Source organism: Prionailurus bengalensis, chromosome D3 (genome assembly GCF_016509475.1).
Source record: "Prionailurus bengalensis isolate Pbe53 chromosome D3, Fcat_Pben_1.1_paternal_pri, whole genome shotgun sequence".
Classification (NCBI taxonomy): domain Eukaryota; kingdom Metazoa; phylum Chordata; class Mammalia; order Carnivora; family Felidae; genus Prionailurus; species Prionailurus bengalensis.
In genome coordinates, this window is record NC_057356.1 from 29953503 (window position 1) to 29973753 (window position 20251).

Consider the following 20251-nt stretch of genomic DNA (forward strand, 5'->3'; position numbering starts at 1 on the left):
CAGCACAGACACCAGAAGGAGCTGATTGGCAGACTGCCAGCACCAAGGGGAGACAAAATTACAGCTGGGTGTTTTTCTGCACTCTGCTCTCAAAATTGTTGCAGATGTGGATCATCTTGCAGCCCTTTCTAGAATTAAAAATGAGTTCTTGGGGCACCTGGGTGGCTCAGATGGTTAAGAGTCAGACTCTTGATTTGCCTCAGGTCATGATCTGACATTCCTGGGATTGAGCCCCAAGCTGTGAGCCCAGAGCCTGCTTGGGATTTTCTCTCTCCCTCTCTCTCTCTGCCCCTCTCCCACTCAGGTGCACACTCTCTGTTCCAAAAACAATTAAATAAACTTAAAAAAAAAACAACAACAACGTGTTCTCATCCCAGTGTCTGGTTCTGCTTATGGCTCTTAAATGGCAACTCAGATCATCCACACCTTGGAGTGACTCATTTTGTTTTTCTCTTCTTTCTTTTGCCTCCACCAGAGGAAGAGCTGAGAGCCCCCTTTACTCCCTGGGCTTCCCTCTGTGGCTGTGCCTTGCTGAGAAAGTTCTAGACTGAGATGAGGAGAGAAGGGACAATGGAGATGGTTGATTTCATGTGGTCCAAGAGATGCCCAGATTCAACATTATTTCTAGGTGTGTCTGTGAAGGTGTCTCTGAATGACATTAGCACTTAAACCAGTGTGCTCATGAAAGCAGGTGGCCCTCCTCACACAGGTGAGCATCTTCCAGTCCATGGAGGGCCTGAACAGAACAGAAAGGGGGAGAAAGGTGGAATTCACCCCTTTCCGCTTCTTGTCTGCCTGCTGAGCTGTGAAATTGGTCTTCTCCTGCCCTTGGACTGGGCTTTATCGGCTCCCCTGGTTCTCAGGCTTTTGGACTCAGACTGAGGTGCACCACTGGCTTTCCTGGGTCTACAACCTGCACGTGGCAGATCGTGGCAGATCATGGCAATCTCCATAATTGGGAGAGGCAATTCCTCATAATAAATCTCTTCCTATGTATATATCCTATTGGTTCTGTTTCTCTGGAGAACCCTGATTAACTGAGGTACATGAGTCTTCATCTGAGCATCCCAACAGCCTCCAGCTACACAACCCGCACAGCTTTGTGGGTAGTGCTAAGCAGAGAGCAGGCCTCAGGCCTTGGGAAATGCTTGGTGACAGGGTCAAACTCAGGTGGAACAGGGATGGGACCAATAGATCATCTAGGTGCAGGGTCTGGCCAAGGAGTGGGCTGAGGTCCAGGGGATTCTGCCTTACCCACTCCCTGGGGAGACTTGTGAGGAGCAGAGTGTCAGGAGAGCTGGGGCCGGGCCTCTGCAGGATGCTGATGGGGGAAAAGGCTGCTCTACCTCTGCCCCCACCTGCCTTGAGCCCCAGGTGGGGGCCCCCAAGGCCCTCCTGGTGCTTCCTTCTCAGAAGCTGTGGGTCCCTGCTGCTACATTCTAGGAGGGAAAGGGGGATGGGTTTGGTGGGAGGGAATGGCAGGAGTGTGGAAGGGGACAGAGTATCCCACTCACCCCAGAACCCCAGAATTTCTGCTGTACAAAGCAAGTGTTTTCACCCCCGTGAGGACGTGTCCTTTCTACTGCTTCACCAAGCATGTCAATTTGGACAAGAACCAGATTTCTGTGGGGTTCAGCTTCCTCAGGAGGATGGTGAGGTTACTCTACCTCAGGGATCCAACTTTGCAGGCTGGCCTCCTGGGCAGTGGTCCATGAGCCTCAGGCAGGTGCTTCCTCCCTGGGCGCTTCCATTTGGCCAAAGAAAGAGCCACAAAGGCTGCCATGTGGCCATTCCCCAACTGACACTGCAAACTCAAGAAAGTTCAGGAAAGTGGTGGCTGAGAACCAGGCGTGCAATGACCCCGCCCCTGGGAGGGCACAGGCGGATGCTGGTCCAGCCCCGAGATGGTCCCAGGAGCCCTGGCAGCACAAAGAAGACAGAGATCAGCACCATGTCGTGGATTCCTGTCCTGCTGGCACTCTTCACCCACTGGGCAGGTGAGAACAACTCAGAGCTAACAACCCCTGGCCCCATCCCCTGCCCTCCTCTGCCTAGATGCTCAGGTGCTTCTCTGTCCCCAGGCTGTGTCTCTCAGCCCATTCTGAACCAGCCGCCATTTGTGTCCTCGCCCCTTGGAACAACAATCCGTCTGGCCTGCACCTTGAGCAGAGACTACGATGTCGGGATTTATAACATCTACTGGTACCAGCAGAGGCCCGGCCACCCTCCAAGATTCTTGCTGAGATATTTCTCCCACTCAGACCACAGCCAGGGCTTCAAGATTCCCCCTCGATTCTCTGGATCCAAAGATGTGGCCAAGAACACGGGCTATTTGAGCATCTCTGGGCTGCAGCCTGAGGATGAGGCTATGTATTACTGTTCTCTGGGATTCCAGGTCTTGGATAAAGAAAGGGAGATGAGGGGAGAGAGAAGGGAAGAAAAGGAGCCTGCTGTTTTGGGGTCCCCAGCACCTCCAGACACACTTACTTTGAACTAGAGACCAAAGGGCACACTTCCTCAGAAAGAGGCGAGTATGGGCAAGGAGGGTGGGCTATGGGCTTCACAGAGCAAAGGAGAAAGCTGCTCAGCTTCTTCCTGTCCGGAAACTTGCTTAGACCCCCCGAATGTGGGATTTGGGGATTAAAGTTGCTTGTGTCTTGAGAAGTTGTCTTGCTGAGTTTGTATGCCTGGTGTGCCAAATTGTTCTGAGGAGGCCCCAGACGTTCTGGAAAAGGTGAAAATGAGTGGGATGCATCCTAGAACCAGCCTAGGGTGATAGCCCAGGAGACTGGCTAGGCAAAATGCTAGCCCCTGCTCTTGTGGGTTCTGAGGGGCAGGAGCTGCACCATGGGGGACGCTTCTGTTGAGGACAGTCTGCTCTATTGTGCAGGACTTACAGGGTCAACAACTTAGAAAATGCCTCTATTGGGCCTCTGGGGAGGACAGTGGGTCCTGAGTGATAGGTCTGGAGTGGGTCCTCCACGTTGGTATTCTGACATTGGGACAGTCACTTCTCTGTTGTGAGGCTGTCTTGTGCACTGTAGGATGTCCAGCAACATCAGAGAGGTGGCAGGCAAACCATCTCCCCTGTGATCCCAAACTTGGCTGAGAGCGTCCCTTTATCAAGGGGTCCCCCTGAGAGTGGGCATGTGTCAATACTGGCCCTTCCACATGTGCAAAACAATGGTCTCAGCTCATGCCACGCTCCAGGTACCCTCTGAGCTTCTACTTCCTCAAATGCACTGCACTCTTCCTGCATCAGACCTTTGCCCCCAGACAGTGGCCCCCAGGCCCATGTTCCTAAAGGCCAGCCAGGTGGCCACTTAACCTGCTTTCTTCTTTCATCCTTTGTGATTCTGGGATTCCATGCCTTGACAAGAAACCCAGAGAGCAGTCAGGTTGGGCTCCTCCATTATCCTAACGCTCTGCCCCACCAGATCCATGCAGGGTGAGACCCTGGACTCGGGCCTCAGGCCAGCCAGAGTGTGAGTCTTAGCTCTGGTCAGCCCCGGAAGGGCCATTGGAATTCTAGGCCGACATCCCCTTTGTTGTATGTAAAGAAGATCATAATAGCACTGACTCATTTCTATAAAGCACTTAACTGTAATGGCTCCTCCACAAAAGAGTAGTGTTAATATTTCCTCATCAGTGACCAGGCCTGGCCTTCCTCCTTGTCAAGTCTGAGTCCATTCCTTTAGCCTGAGTCATTTCTCACCTCCACCATTGGCTGGCCTCCTGCCTGTCCCCTGCTGCAGCTCCTCCTCATTTTCACTCCCAGGTCTGGCCCTGCCTGCACTCCTCTCCAACCTTTGTCTCTCACCTTTGAAGGCACATATGCAAGCCACATTTGCAATTTTCAGTTTTTTGTTGGCTACATTTTTTGAGAAAGGAAATAAGAAACAGGTGAAATGAGTTTTGTGAGCTTATTCATTTTGAGAGAGAGAGAGCAAGTGAGCATGCGTGTGCAAGTGGAGGAGGGACAGAGAGAGAGGAAGAAAGACAATCCCAAGCAGGCTCCTCACTGTCAGCAAAGAGCCCAACTCCTTGTCTTGCCCCCACGACCCGAGAGATCATGAACTGAGCTGAAATCAAGAGTTGGACGCTTAACCAACTGAGCCACTGGGTGCCCCACAATGATTTTTAAAAAAATTTTTTTAACGTTTTATTCATTTTTGAGACAGAGAGAGACAGAGCATGAACGGGGGAGGGTCAGAGAGACGGAGACACAGAATCCGAAACAGGCTAGAGGCTCCGAGCTGTCAGCACAGAGCCCGACGCGGGGCTCGAACTCACAGACCATGAGATCATGACCTGAGCCAAAGTCGGCCGCTCAACCGACTGAGCCACCAGGCGCCCCCACAGTGATTTTTAATAGTACATTTTATTTAACTCCATCCATCCCAAGTATTATCATTTTGGCATGCAATCTAAAAATTAGCTATGAGACGGTTTAAACTCTTGTTGTCATGCAAAATCTTCAAAACCCAGTGTGTAGTTTGCACTCGTGGCTCCTCTCTGTTTGGACCAGCTACTTTCCAAGTGACCAACAGCCATCTGTGGCTTGGGCAGGGCCATACAGATTGAAAGGATTGAATTCAGACTCCTTCTCATGACAAGCCTTTGGAAGCTGGTCCAGATCTGGTCCCAAGTCCAAGGTCTTATCCACCCGCCCTCAGTGTTTCTGCCACATTAATTCATCTGCAATTGATCCAACACCTCATCCTTGTGGTTGCTTCGGACGTTTTTCCTAAGCCATTCATTTGTAGACAGAACTCCCTGTCCCTTTACAGTGGCCTCCAGCTGACTTCCCCAACTCTGAGCTCCACAGTGATCTCAAATCTCACTCCTTGGCCAAGATTTCCCTGACCTCTTTAGGCAGTTACTAGCTTCCTGGCATGTGCAGCTATTGTGTTTTCCTATGTTTAGCACCTACCAGACAGATCTAAATTTACCCTGCAGGTCTCTCTCCTTCACTAATCTGCACATTCTTGGTGGGCAGGATCTCTTCTACTCATTTGATGTGTCTGGTAAACATGTGGTAACAGAGTTGAGCAAATAGGTGAATGAGTAATTGATCACATAACTGAATGAATTCTTGAGTTGCAAAGACCCTGCCATTCATTCATTCTAGGATCCCCTGAGATGGCTGGGGTCATTGGGATTCCCTAAGAAGGGAAATCATGTCACATCAGTGAGTGGCCACATTCTGTCCATCTGTTTGTCTTTCTGTCAGAGTCTTTCTCTCACATATGCACACACACACACACACACACCTCTGATGCCTTACATATGAAGCTGGTGATGGTGTACGCAACTGGGAATGGTGTGGGAAGGAATAGGTCAAAATCGGCCGATGCAGGGAGAACTTTCTGAATCAGTAACAGAGGAATGAGATGTTGGAGAGGAGGGGGGATCTGGTTCCTGATACTGTAAAGAGCTCCCCCACCCCCATCACCCCTAAGCCTCTCTCTACAGGGCTCCCAGGTGTGACACAGAACAAAGGTGTGTAGTGCTCAGAGCTGTGGTCTGTGACAGAAATGCTTGACACAGCTCACAAATTTGAGACAGAAACACAGAACCCGATGGGCTTGGTATGGCACCAGTGGTACTGAAGAGGGAACCCACCATTCTGACCTGAGTTAGGCCCTGAGACCCTTGAAATCTGAGGAAGACCCAAGGGTCTTGAGGGCTGGAGCATGCCAAGCAGACAGAGTGAAGATGCAAGGGGTTCCCGGAGCATATAGACAGTCAGTGTGGTTGTGACACAGTTTGGCAAGACGAGCTTGGGGAAGTGGTCCCCACAACAGGGGAGGGTGGAATTAGCCTCCAGAGGCCCTTTAGGACATGGAAGCCTCTTGTGTTTCATTCTAAATTGTGTATTTGTGATGGGAGCACAGTGCCCAAAGCCATTCGTTCATTACTGGGTGCAAGCTGGAGATGTCCTCATTCCTGCCTTCCTCCTTCTTCCTTTGGTAAGAAAACTTCCCCTCATCAGGGATTTAGTCACCTGAGGAACTATGTGTATGGCAAAGGCAGGAAAAATGTTTGATCTTTTTTCCTTTTTTTTTTTTTTTACCAACTATCAAAGTAACAAGGCTGTGTGCCAGCTTCATCCAACTTTGATTTGTTAGTGTCATGCTAAGTCTATGGATATAAGCATATCTGAGGTGTTTAAATCCATTGCAATTATTGGAAGTTCTGTTTTTGACCAGTAGAAGCCCATTCAAATTGGTCTGTAATCAGGAACAGGTGGATATGTCAAAAACAGTACGTTTAATTTTGTTTTCAGTATTTACACAAATGTGGGTCAATTTTCATTCCAGCTACTTCTCAAAGGGATGATGATTTAGAACACACTGAATGGAGAAATGGGTTTTACACAAGGAAAGAGACCCCCAGAATGGGAAAATCAGTCTTTTGCAATGCTTAATGTGATCATAGTAATGATTAAGGCAAGAACCATAGATTTATGCCAAAACTCTTGGATTCTTAGTTAGCAGGGTACAGAGCATGTGCTTGGTGCAGTCATGTCATCCCACAAGTCTACTCACAAAAGGAACGTGGACATTTCCATGGGATAAATTTGGCTGTCACCTTCAATGCAGAGTCACCTCCCATTCAGGGCTCAACCCTAGCTTCTCTCTCTTTTAAAAAATGTTCATTTATATTTAAGAGAGAGAGAAGGGGGGGAGGAGCAGAGAGAGGGGGCGGGACAGAGGATCTGAATGAGGCTCCGTGCTGACACAGAAAGCTCGACACAGGACTCGAACCCACAAGCCTCCAGACCATTACCTGAGCCGAAGTCAGACAACCAAATGAATTGCCCAGGCACTCCATCCTGGCTTCTGTCTTAATGGGATGATCAAACACGGGTCCCTTCTGGAGGGAATAATGGGAAGTACTCTATGATAGTGGAGTTGAAAACATTGTACCTGAAGATAGTCAAGCTTCTAGCTTTTACTCCCAGTTCTCAGGAAATACAGGGGCCCCAGGAAAACAGCCAGACAAACACAGACTGTGGAACACTGGACTGTGGAAAATTGGCTTGGACTCTCAGAAAAGTGACTATCAAGAAAGAAAAGGTGTATATATTCTTAAATGAAGAGTCTGAAGATATCTAACAAGTAACCAGAATGTATGCACTGAGATTAGGTCTTCTTTTCAGGCCAAACCAAAAAACAAACAAACAAAATTTCCAAAACAGTAGCTATAAATAAAAGTCATCTGGTGGACCATTGTGGAGATTTGACTGGGTAGCAGATACTAGCTATTAGGGGATTATAATAATTTTATTAGATGGGATCATGGTATTGTGGTTTATTTTTTTTATTAAAAAAATTTTTTTTAACGTTTATTTATCTTTGGGACAGAGAGAGACAGAGCATGAACGGGGGAGGGGCAGAGAGAGAGGGAGACACAGAATCAGAAGCAGGCTCCAGGCTCTGAGCCATCAGCCCAGAGCCCGATGCGGGGCTCGAACTCACGAACCACGAGATCGTGACCCAAGCCGAAGTCGGACACTCAACCGACTGAGCCACCCAGGCACCCCGGTATTGTGGTTTTTTAGGAGAAAGTGTCAAAACATCTGCAACTGAATTTTTCCAAACTTTTAATTTTGAAATAATTATACATATACATGAAATGGCAAAATAATTTACAGGGAGGTTCCATGCACCTTTTCCCCAGCTTGTTAACATCTTCCATAATTATAGTACGGCATCAATACCAGGAAGTTGACATTGGTATAATCCAGAGCTTATTTTGGTTTCTCTAATTCTACCTGTGCTCATTTAATGTTATCACATGTATCTTTGCACAATCACCACCGACCAGATATTTAGCTCTACCGTCACCACAAGGCTCCTCCATGCTACCCCTTTATAGCCACACTCCTCATCCCTTCTATCCCCAGCCCCTGCAAGCACTCATCTATTCTCTATGTCTTTAATTTTGTCCTTTTGAGAATGTCATAGAAACATAATCATACAGTAAGTAGTCTTTTGAGACTGACTTTTTTCATTCAGCAGAATTCCCTTGAAGTTCATCCAATTTGTTGCATGTATCAGTAACTCATTCTTTTTTATGGCGGCATAATATTTCATGGAATGGATTACCACATTTGTATAACCACTCTCTCATTGACAAACATTTGGGTAGCATCACATCCAAAAATATTTCAAAATATCCCATAGTCATAAATAGAAATCTTTAAACTATAAAACTTCTGGGAGAAAATCTTTGTGACCTTGTGTTAGGCAAAGATTTCATAGATGTAACAAACAAAAGTACTATCAATCCATAAAATAACAAGTTGATAACTTTATAAAAATGAAAAATGTCTCTTCTTCAGACACACTGTTAAGAAAATTAAAATACAAGCCACAGGCTGGGAGAAATATTTGCAAAATACATAGCTGATAAAGGGCTTCTATCTAGAATATATAAAGAACTCTCAAAACTCAACAATAAGAAAACAATGTATTCAATTTTAATAAGGGAAAAGTTTTGAACAGATACTTCAGTAAAGAAGTATATAGAAGGCCAGTAAGTACATGAAAAGATGCTCAACACCATCAATCATTAGGAATTAAAACCACAACAAGGTAACACTACACACCTAGTTAGAATAGCTTGTTAAGAGGATGTGGAACAGCTATAACTGTTACTAAAGGCATTGTATTATGATATAGCTATTTTGGAAAGCAGTTTGGCAGTTTTGTATAAAGTTAAATGTACATTTACTTACAATTCAACCATATGCCTAGGTATTTACCCAAGGGAAATGAAAACATATTTTAACACAAATGTTTATAGTGGCTTTACTCATAATCACCAAAAATTGCTAACAGAAATGTTCTTTGATTGGTGAATGGATGACTGGAACATTCATCCGATGGAATAATAACTCAGCCACACAAATGAATGAGTGACTGCTGATATATGCAAGGCATGGAATGTCTCAAGTGTGGTTGACTATGTAAAATATTCAGTTTCAAAAAGGCTGCATACTGTGTGATTCCATTTACATGACATTCTAAAAATGCAAAACTCCAGGGACAAAAAAAGAGACCAGTTTGTTGCTAGGGGTTGGAGGTGGAGGGAGGGAGTGATGACAAAGGGGTATGATGGATTTTTAGGGTAATGGAAATTTCTATATTTTGGTTGCAGTGGTGGCTGTGAGACTGGATGCATTTGTTCAGACTCAAAACTATACACTAAAGAGGGTGCATTTTCATATACGTAAATTGTGTCTTAATATACTTGAGGTAAAAAAATTTTTTCCATACTGTTAGTGCTATGGTATTCTGGTAATGATACCACATCTGGAACAGTTATGGTTGCCACTTGATTAAGCTTACTGCCATTAAGTTTGTCACCATTCTTAGCCCTGATCGAACTAGAAATATCAAGGACCAGATGAGTGATTTAAAAGGTAATAAGATGAGGATCACCACATCTTGTTTAAAGTTTTGGGGGTAGGAATACTTTCTGCCATTCCACCTAAATGTGCCATATTGGTTTTTTGATCACCTATATTGGCTTTGTGAGGGTGGAGCATGATTTCAGGAGCTTGCATTTGGCCTTTTTTGTCATAATGATTCCTGCTCCACAGGTCATGAATGAATATGAGGATTCTACCAGCTAAGTATGTTCATACCACTTATACATCCAGAAACAGAAAATGATCACCAACCAGTTTTGCAGATAGACCCACTGGACACAGTGTGAAACTGACATGGGGAGGAATCCAGTCATCACCAGTCCTCTGTATTGTAGTTACCTGCAAACTAACAGGATGGCATTTTTGTCATCCTGCCTTCTGTGTCACCTCAGAAGCTGTGTCAACAGCCTTCAAAATATCTGGATATTTCCATGTCCTGGGGCACTTATTTGGGAAAATAACGGGAGGATCCCCTTGGAAAAAGATTTCTGAAATATTGCAAGTTCCTCCCTCAAGTGGACCTGGATTTCCTACTGATGTGTTCTGGATCTGGAAATAGCTTATGTCTGCAAACTGGGAAGAGTTTGTGACTCTCCATTGGTGTGGCTGAATCATTGGTGTGGCTCACCCATTTGTGGTCATCAGTCAAGCAATATGTGACTGCCTCTACATCCAATACCTAGGTGCACCATGGTCTATTAATCATTTGCACTTTTCCCTGTGGGCCAGAGTCAACCTTTCTGCCTGTGTCAGTTTGAATCCTCTGAGAATTAGACACCAAGATGGGATTAGATATACGTGAGGGTTTTCAGGACAAATAGCTGTAAGGATTCATAGGGAAAGGAGCAAGAATCGGTAGGGATAATCTCCAGACCATACTACTCCAGACCAGACCAGGTCTGAGACCTGGGAAAGGAGAAAGGGAAAGAAGGATTGGTGACGAATCTCAGACTGCAGTTCTAGAAAAATCTTATCCAGACTGATGGGGAGTCCCCAATCAAAAGTTGCCCATTAAGGATGTCCATGTGGGCAGGAATGGGCCATCATTTGTAACCCAACCAGTAAAATGATGGGAACAGCCTGAATGAAGCAGATGAGGGTTGTCATTCTACATGTCTTCTCCCAGCCTTCCTGCCCCACCCCCCTCCAACAGGTGCTCTGAAAGGAAATCTGGGTAGAGCACTTGCATAAAGCCACCACACTGCCTTCATGGTAAGTACTTCCATCTGGTCTCTGTGGTTTGGTGCTGCCACCGAAACATCCTGCTATACTCATTGAAAAAGACTAGTCCACTTCCATGGCAGTATCCCCACCATGAGCCCCAGCCTGTGGTGGACAGCACCACTGAGCTTCTCCAGAGTGGCAGTGCCTCCTATCAGCTTCACTTCATGAAGGGAATGTCATCTGAGCCCTCTGGAAAATGGTTCACTGCTGTTTCTCTGGTCCTTTATAATAAATCCATTGTAGCATGAACACCTCTGTCTGCTCATTTTGACCGTATTCCTCAAGGTCAAGGAAATTCCAGCATTCCAGCATTTATCTTTTTGACACTAGGGTACCATTTATCCAAGTTTTAAGCACTATCCCATTAGGACCAACTGTAGGTGTCTCAGTCATGGGGGAGACTGCATCAACTCTCATTGGTCATTGGTTGAGAGCTGCTTCTTGCATCCCAGTCCCCCCCACTGGCACATAGGCACAGATGGCGCGCAAGGCCAGAGATGCTCAGGTGGTAGCAACTAAAAGTCAAACAGAAATGCAAGTGTTGAGGGAATATGGGCAGGTTCCTGACAGCATCTACTACAATATCCAGAGGTTGAATGAAGGTACTAGCAGTGGAGACCAAGAGGAGTATGTTAATATGGAAGGTGTTGGAGGGAAATGGAGAGTCCTGATGTGTATATATATAGATCAAAGGTCCTGGTTCTAGGTGAGTGTCAGCTGGGGTTGATTAGAGAAGCAGAATCACTGTGAGGGATACAGAACAAGGGATTATCATGAGGATGGACCTCATACTGAGGAGTAGCAATCTTTGAGGGATACTGTCTCTCTTCTAGTGTTGATCCTGTGCTCGCTCTAGGTCATCCAGATCCACAGTTGGGAAGGAAAGCAAGGTGTGGACCAGAACATCAGCAACTCTCTCACCTGGTGCTAGTGGTGACCTGCAGAAGAAGCTGGCACAGAAATAATGATTACAGCTTTGCATTCAACTTCCAGATCTTACATAAATGTTCTCTTATACCTCACCCTAGCTAAGCCATGCATAGAAGAGAATTCTGTTAATGTGGTTTAGCTGAGCTCAGTGGAAACAGTACAAAGTCACCACAAAGTGTTTGAGGAGGAGAAAGGTGCTGTAGAGAAATCTGATAATGCATTTATTTTGGCTCATAGTTTGTAAGATCATGGAGAGTAGAGGAAAGTCAAGCAGCAGCTATAGGCTGGGGAGAGGGTGAGGCAGAGGAGCACCATTCAAAATCAGTAGTGATCTGGAACACTGGGCTGGCTGGGACTTGTTTTCCCTGTGACAGGGCCAGGCAGGAAGCAGCTGCTGGGGCAGCACCCAAGTCCAGGTGCAGCGGACTCTGCCACTGAGTCTCCATCAGTGAGCATGGAGCCCAGTCCCCAGGACCTGGAGGCTATTGTGAGTAGCTGGCGTGTGGACACCCTGGGATGAGGCCACAGCGACCCTGCTGGTCACAGGTCAAATTTCAGTCTTTCCCTGAGGGGTTTCTTAGATCCAAGACCCCACACCAGACAGATATTGATTCAAGTCCTGGAGATGCCAATGCTGCTCTGAGAGATGGGATGGCCAACATGGATTTCTAGGCAGCCGAATGTTTCCATCTTTTCTTTCTTCGCTCCTGCATCTTGTTACATAAACCTTCCTAACTCGAGGTTTAATAATACCCTTTTTTATTGTTTATTTGGCTTTGATTTTAGTTATTCAATATATCTGAAATACATTTTTGCATACAGAGGAGATAGTTGCATTTTTTTTAATGTGGCAAGTTTTTGTGAGGCTTAATAACAAAAGACTTAAATATGTGTTTATATTGTGCTTCACCCTTTAAGGCATTAATGAGTCTTTTCTGCTATTATTTGTTCAGAGAACAAGCAATCATATTATTAATGCTGAATCTAATGTGCATCTCCTATTGGCTAAGATAAATAAAACACTTTCAAGTTATTTCTTATATTTTATTTGGTTCATTTTGCTTTTAATACTCAAATTATATTTCTTTTCAAAATTGAGACTGCTTCAGTTGAGGGCACTACCTACATGAACCAGGTGGTCAAGCCCAGGGGAGAATTAAGAAAGGGCAGGCATCAAGGGGCGCCTGGGTGGCGCAGTCGGTTAAGTGTCCGACTTCAGCCAGGTCACGATCTTGCGGTCCGTGAGTTCGAGCCCCGCGTCGGGCTCTGGGCTGATGGCTCGGAGCCTGGAGCCTGTTTCCGATTCTGTGTCTCCCTCTCTCTCTGCCCCTCCCCCGTTCATGCTCTGTCTCTCTCTGTCCCAAAAATAAATTTTAAAAAAGTTGAAAAAAAAAATTTAAAAAAAAAAGAAAGGGCAGGCATCAGACAGAGGGGTCTGCACAATCTGAGACACCTCCCCCCACCTGCATGCCTGTGTCAGGCTTGTGTGTGTCCTAGTGGTTTCTGATATAAATATTTTTAAGAGCTTTTCTCACCCTCTATACCTTGGAGAATCTCATTTCCTGCATGTAACACAGATGTCTTTTTCAAAGGCTCTCCCTTGGGTATTGTGTTTTTGGCTATTTGCAAGTCAAACCAAGGTTTAGAGGCAGTCAACCTCTGCCAAGGGCCTACAGATGGGCAATGAGCTGGGATCTCATCTTCCCACTGGTGCCAGATATGGCAGGGAAGAGGGGCAGGGCATTGTCTGGAAACAATGCCTGGCATTTTAAGCACTAGGGTATTTTGAATGAATAAGTGACCACCACTTCAAACTGTGTCACTCATCTGAAACCACCAGCTCCACTTCTCCACTGGTTGACCTTCTGACTGGACCACACAGGAGCCCACGGAGCAATCATGGCTCAACCTCCAGGGGCCATCTGGGCCACTCCCCTGCCTCTCTCCCCTTCATGTCTTCCACTTCACTTTCATCCTAACACCTGCTTAGCCTTATGCCCAGAGTCCTACTTTCTTCCTATCTTTTGGAAATACCCCCAGATCCCTCTCCCTCCCCTCTTGGTTAAATTATATTCCCCATGTACCTTAACTCAGCCAAAAACTTTGTTTATGGTGGATTATCATATGTACAGGTGGAAAATTTAAACAGCGAAATTATACTTAAAATTCTTAATGGAAAATTGTACTCAGACAAAATTTTACCCCATTCTTGAACCCTATACTCTTCTTGACTTTTACCTTCTTTTTTTTTTTTTTTTTTTTTTTGAGGGAGAGAGAGAGAGTATGAGCAGGGGAAAGCAGCAGAGAGAGAGAGAGAATCCCAAGTAGGCTCCGTGTGGGGCTCAATTTCATGACCATGAGATTATGACTTGAGCCAAAATCAAGAGTTGGCCATTTACCCAACTGATCCACCCAGGTGTCCATTTTCAGCTTCTATATTAGTCAAGATTCTCCAGAGGGGGAAAAAACCAATAGGAGATATAGATGGATGGATAGATAGATAAATAGATACAGCAATATCTAGAGATTTATTATATGGTATTGGCTCATGTGATTATGGAGGCTGAGAAGTCCTATCATCTGCTACTTGCAAGCTGGAAGCCCAGCAGGCTAGTGGTCTAGTTCAAAGGCCTGAGAACTGAGGGGCCAGTGGTGTAGATTTTAGTCTAAGTTAGATCAATATACCAGCTCAAGCTGACAGGCAGACGGAGAGAGCAGTTCCACCCTTCCTCTCTTTTTGTTCTATTCAGGCCTATCGACAGATTGGATGATGCCTATCCACGTTGGAACATGGGTGTGGATGCTGGCCTTCTGCTTTACTCAGCCGACCAATTCAAATGCTAATCTCTTGAATCTCTTCCAGAAGCACTTTCATAGACACACCCAGAAATAATGTTTAATCTGATATCTGGACATATCATGGCAGTTGATGCATAAAATGAACCATCAAACCTTTGCTGTTTCTCTTATATGAATGGAAGCATCCAGCAGCAATCTTTGGGTCCCCACACTCATGCAGGCGATGAATGTAGGACACAGTGGAAGGTAAATGCTCTAATCCAGTCAGATATAATTTAAGAATTCTTAACTTTCTTTACTGTGGTAGAATACATGCGGAATAAAATGTACCATTTCAACCATTGTTTTAAGTGAATAATTCAGTAGTATTGTTTTCACAATAGTGTGCAGCCATCACCACCCTCCATATCCAGAACTTTTTTTATCTTCCCAGACTGAAGCTCTGCCCCCATTAAACAATTTTAATTTCCCCCTCAACCAGCCTCTGGTAACTTCAATTCTACTTCCTGTCTCTATGAATTTGCCTATTCTAGGGACCTCATAGAAGTGGAGTCATATTTATCCTTTTTGTGTCTGGCTTATTTCATTAGCATAATGTTCTCAAGGTGCATCTATGTTGTAGCAGGTGTCAGAGTTTCATTCCTTTTTATGTTTGAATAATGTTCCACTGTATGGATAGACTATATTCTATTCATATGTTGATGGACATTTAGGTTGTTTCTACCTTTTAACTATTGTGAATGATACCTCTATGACCTGGGTGTACAAATACATCTTTGAGATCCTGTTTTCAATTCTTTTGGGTATATACTCAGAAGTGGAATGACTTGATTGTATGGTAATTCTATTTTTAATTTTTTGAGGATCCTCTATGTTGTATTCCAGGGCAGCTGCACCATTTTAAATGCCCACAAGTGGACAAAGGTTCTAATTTCTCCATATCCTCACCATTTGGTAACTTTCTGTTCTTTTGATAGTAGGCATCGCAGAGGATGTAAAATGGAGTCTCATTGTGGTTTTGATTTTCATTTCCTTAATGATGAGTGATGTTGGACATTTTTTCATGTACTAGTTGGACATTTGTATATCTTCTTTGGAGAAATGTCTGTTCAAGTCCTTCACTCATTAAATTTTTTTTTACACTTATTTATTTATTTATTTATTTTTGAGAGATAGAGAGAGACAGAGCACAAGCGGGGGATGGGCAGAGAGAGGAGACACAGAATCTGAAGCAGGCTCCAGGCTCTGAGCTGTCAGCACAAAGCCCGATGTGGGTCTTGAACTCACAAACCGTGAGATCATGACCAGAGTTGAAGTCAGATGCTTCACCGACTGAGCCACCCAGGCGCCCCATCCTTTGCTCATTTTTTAACTGGGTTCGGGTTTTTTGTTTTGAGTTGTAGGAGTTCTTTATACACTCTGGATATCAATCCTTTATCACATAAATGATTTGCAAATATTTTCTCCCATTCTGTGTATGGTATTTTCATTCTTGACTGTGTCCTTTGACTCATATAAGTTTTTTAATTGATGTGGTTTGACTTGTCTATTTTTCTTTAGTTGCCTGTGCCTTTGGTGCAATATCCCAAACATCATTGCTCATAAGTTTTGGTATGTTGTGTTTTCATTTCCATTCATCATAAATATTTTCTAATTTCTTTTGTGATTTATTCTTTTGACCCATTAACTGTTTAGGAACATGTTGTCCAATTTCCACATATTTGTGAATTCCCCAAATTTGCTTCTGTGATTGCTTTTTTATTTCAGTACTTTGTGGTTGGAGAATATACTGTGTATTATTTACATCCTTTTCAATTTAGTAAGAATTATTTTGTCACCTACCACAGGGCCTATCCTGGGGAATGTTCCATGTGCACTTGAGAAGAATGTGTACACTGCTATTGTTGAGTGAATGGACTGTTCTAGAGATGTCTGTTAGCTTTTGTTGGCTTTCAACATTGTTCAAACCCTGTATTGCCTTCTTGATATTCTGTTTAGTTGTTCTATGTATTATCTAAAGTGGAGTCTAGGAACCCAAAACTAATATAACACTGCATGTTGTATACTGGAACTAAAATTTAAAAACTTCATAAAATTAAAACAACAACACAAAAAGATCCATAAGGAATCCAGAACAAAAAGTTTCAATGAACAGTCAGATAAGGAAAAAAGAAAGAAAGAGAAAGGAGAAAGGAAGGAAGGAAGGAAGGAAGAAAGATCAGAGTCTCCAACCACTATTACTGAATGAAGGAGCTTGTTTGAACAAATCCTGAATATGGTTTCTGATACTTGGGATCAGATCAAGGGGTGGGAGGAGGGTACAAGATGTTTTAGTTCACCCTCACAGAAGGAAAAAAAATTGAGCATAAGTGCAGGATAACATGACTTGACCTTACATCACTCCCTCAAAGTGAAAAATATGAAAAAAGACTTAAAGTCTAAGGAAAACACTTCCATCCTCTGCAAGCCTCTTGCTCTCTCCCCCTGAGGCTTTAATTGTCAGCCCAGAGCTAAGGCATAACGGTGCAGGGGCCAAAAGATGGTGTGAGCAGGAATTTTACGCAGGATTATCTGGAATGCAGCTGAGGGAGAAGGAGCTGAAAGCGTTATCGTCATTACAGGCCATCCACACCCTTCCCTCCACCTCCAGGGAGTACCTTCTAACTGGGAAGTATGGAAAAGTCCCTCAAATCTGCACTCTTTTCTCGTTTCCTGAGTCTATGCACATGCACACGAAGAGGCATGGGCTTCTGAAAGTTCAACCCTCTGACAATCCAGTTCAATCTCGGCTTCAGTTCAGCAGACATCAGATCTGTCTTCGGGGATCACCCCTCTGGACCCAGGTGACCACCGCTGACTTCCATTACCTGTTGGACAAGTGCAAACACCATTCATCAGGGCAGCCAGGGGGCAGTACAGAGTTGCCTTTGCACCTTGAGGCTCAAAGTGTGGTCCATAGTCTGACTGCAACCCCACCACCTGGGAACTTGTTTAAAAAAAAAAAAAAAGGAAATAAATAGTAAAAAATAAAAAAAAAATTAAAAGACACGTTGTCCGGTTCATCCCAGACCTGCTGAATCTGAATCCACATGTTCACAAGATCCCTGGCGTTCCATGCACATCAAAGTCTGAGAAGCACTTCCTTGGCCCTCATTATCTGGTTCAACCTCACCTATTGAGACACTTTCACTGAAACCACAAATTTGGGCAAGCAGAGAACATGACTTCCCATTGGTCTCTGACTCCACTGGGTTCTAAAACTGCAGACCCCTCCCTCCTACTTAGTCTGGGCTATTTTGGCATCTTGAGCAACCCTCCAACTGTAGCTTCTCAGCCCTGCTTCTTTGATTGCCACTGCCCCTCCTGCATCTGGGAGCCAGCTCCCTCCTCCTGCATCCAGTTTCCCCTGGTAGTAGTGTTTTCCACTTGGGTGGGGGTGGTTACCCCCACCCTACCACCCCTGCACCCTCTACTTTCTCAGCCCTCATCCAGCAGGACCTGGAGGCCTGTACCTCTGGCTGAGGCTGTTGCTGCCCTCCCTTGATTTCCTCAATCCCATGAATACCCCTCTGAGTTTTGCTGCAAGGGAAACAGACAAGCATTTGACATCGCTGGTGGCCACTCTTCCTCCATTAAAACTTCCAAGACAAGCAGTTTTAGAATAGGTGGGTGAATAGGATTGGCTTTATTTCCTGTTTGTTTCAACCAAGGCTTAAGAAATACCTGGGGGTGCCTGGGTGGCTCAGTCAGTTAAGCGTCCGACTTTGGCTCAGGTCATGATCTCACAGTTGGTGAATTCAAGCCCTGTGTCAGGCTCTGTGCTGACAGCTCAGAACCTGGAGCCTGCTTCAGATTCTGTGTCTCCCTCTCTCTCTCTGTTCCTCCCCCGCTCACGCTCTGTCTGCGCCCCCCCTCAAAAATAAATATTAAAGATATACCTGAAATGCAAAGGGCTTCAGGCCAGGCCTGAATCCAGTCCAGGGAGGGGGTGGGAAAGTACTGGGTTTTTGCATCAGAGTTGCTGCTGCAGCTGCACTGGCTGGGAAGGCCCATCCCATCCCTCAGGGGTCCCCAGGATCTGGCCAGACCTGGATTTTCAATCTCAGCCACCATAGGAGGATGTGGTCTGTGCCCAGTGGCTGTGGGAGGGCAGCTAGGGTCACTAAGCTTAGGGACAGCCCCTTCTCCCTGAGACTTGGGGCTGTCTCAGGTGGAACTACCACTTTTGAACCCTGGGCAGTGGGTGAGTGTCACACCCACACGGGGGAGCTGATGGGGGAGCGGTTTCAACTTGAACCCCTGGGCAGGCCTTGCCCCAGCTCCAAAGGTGCAAGAAGCCCGAAGTCAGAGGCAGGAATGGGCCAAGCATCAGGAGAAGCTAGACTGAATCAGAGGCCTTCCAGGGGCTGTCCCTGTCCCCTGCATGACGTCTGTTAGGGTGCCTACTCCCATTACTGTTCAGTGCCGTGTCCATCTTCCTGCAGACCCTGAGGTCCCCAGGATGCAATACCTGGCCCTCAGGGATGCTCAGTCACTATGTGGGGGACACAGGAATCCAAGAAGAGTCACAATCCTCCATGGAGTCTGACCTCATTGTGGCCCTCATGAGCTGCATGTGATACCCAGATGTCCTTATGTCTGTCTGTTACAGACATGGAACAGACAGACCCAGACATGTTACAGCATCCCAGGACCACTGCTGGACAGATGCCAAGGGGATGCCAGGGATGGCCTGGCTCCCCTAGGGCGTACGGCATCCATGAAATTCACTCTGGGGGACCCTAGGGGGAGCCTCATAAACATGGATGAACCACCAGGACCACACTGCTCCAGGACACACTGGGACACAGAAGACCTAAAACAAAGGGTATTTTCAAACATGAACACCAGGTCAGCCAACGGTGAGGTACAAGGGTAAATTTAACAACTAGCTGTGTCTCATATGCAGAGCTGAACCAGCGTTTCACAGGACAGTGTTTTCCATAAGTTTTTGCATCAAAACTCCCAGTAAGAAGTGCATTTCCCTGCGTCACCTGGGTGGCTCAGATGGTCCAACAGTTGATTTCAGCTCCGATCATGATCCCAGGGTCATGGGACAGAACCCTGCGACGGGCTCTGCATTTATGTGGAGCCTGCTTAGGATTCTTTCTCTCTCTCCCTCTGTCCCTCTCCCCAACTCATGTGCTTTCTCTCTCCCAAAAATAAAAATAAAATAAATTAAAAAATAAAATCGGGGCACCTGGGTGGCTCAGTCGGTTAAGTGGTTTCGGCTCAGGTCATGATCTCGCGATTTTGTGCGTTCGAGCCACACACTGTGTTGTGCACTGATGGTGTGGAGCCTGTTTGGGATTCTCTCTCTCACCCTCTCTCTCTGCCCCTCCCCTACTCATGTTGTCTCTGTCTCTGTCAAAATAAATAAATAAATAAATAAACTTTTAAAACAATTAAAAAGAAAAGAAATGCATTTCCCATCATTATCCAGAACACATCTATGTATTTCTATAATTGAAGCAAAATCCCACGAACTATCACCATCCCTCCCCTTGCATGGGATGTTCTCCATTCTCCTGTCTGCTCTAGGCTGCTTCACTTTTGCAAAATGCTGATTGCAACTGACTGGACGATGTCACAGCCCTCTGAGTTACAACACAAACTTTGAAAAGTGACAGTTGATATATAATTAGGAACTCACTATTTTTTGATGGCCTATGATTTTTCCTCAGCCACAGCAGATGGACCAGCTGGTGGTGACAATAATAAAAATAATCATAACAGCCAGTTGGTGGTGACAATAATAAAAATAATCATAACAGCCAGCCATATGTGTTATGCTTGTGGTACTTCTCAGTTTAGAAA

General features: G+C 45.3%; 1 protein-coding gene across 1 annotated transcript; it reads left to right on the forward strand.

The window, feature by feature from the left end:
• The first annotated feature begins 1866 nt into the window (after positions 1 to 1866).
• Positions 1867 to 2661, forward strand: VPREB1 (V-set pre-B cell surrogate light chain 1). Its single transcript, XM_043558230.1, has 2 exons — positions 1867 to 1997; positions 2082 to 2661. The coding sequence occupies exons 1-2, from the start codon at positions 1886 to 1888 to the stop codon at positions 2495 to 2497; spliced, it is 528 nt and encodes a 175-aa protein (XP_043414165.1). The 5' UTR covers positions 1867 to 1885; the 3' UTR covers positions 2498 to 2661.
• Positions 2662 to 20251: the final 17590 nt, after the last annotated feature.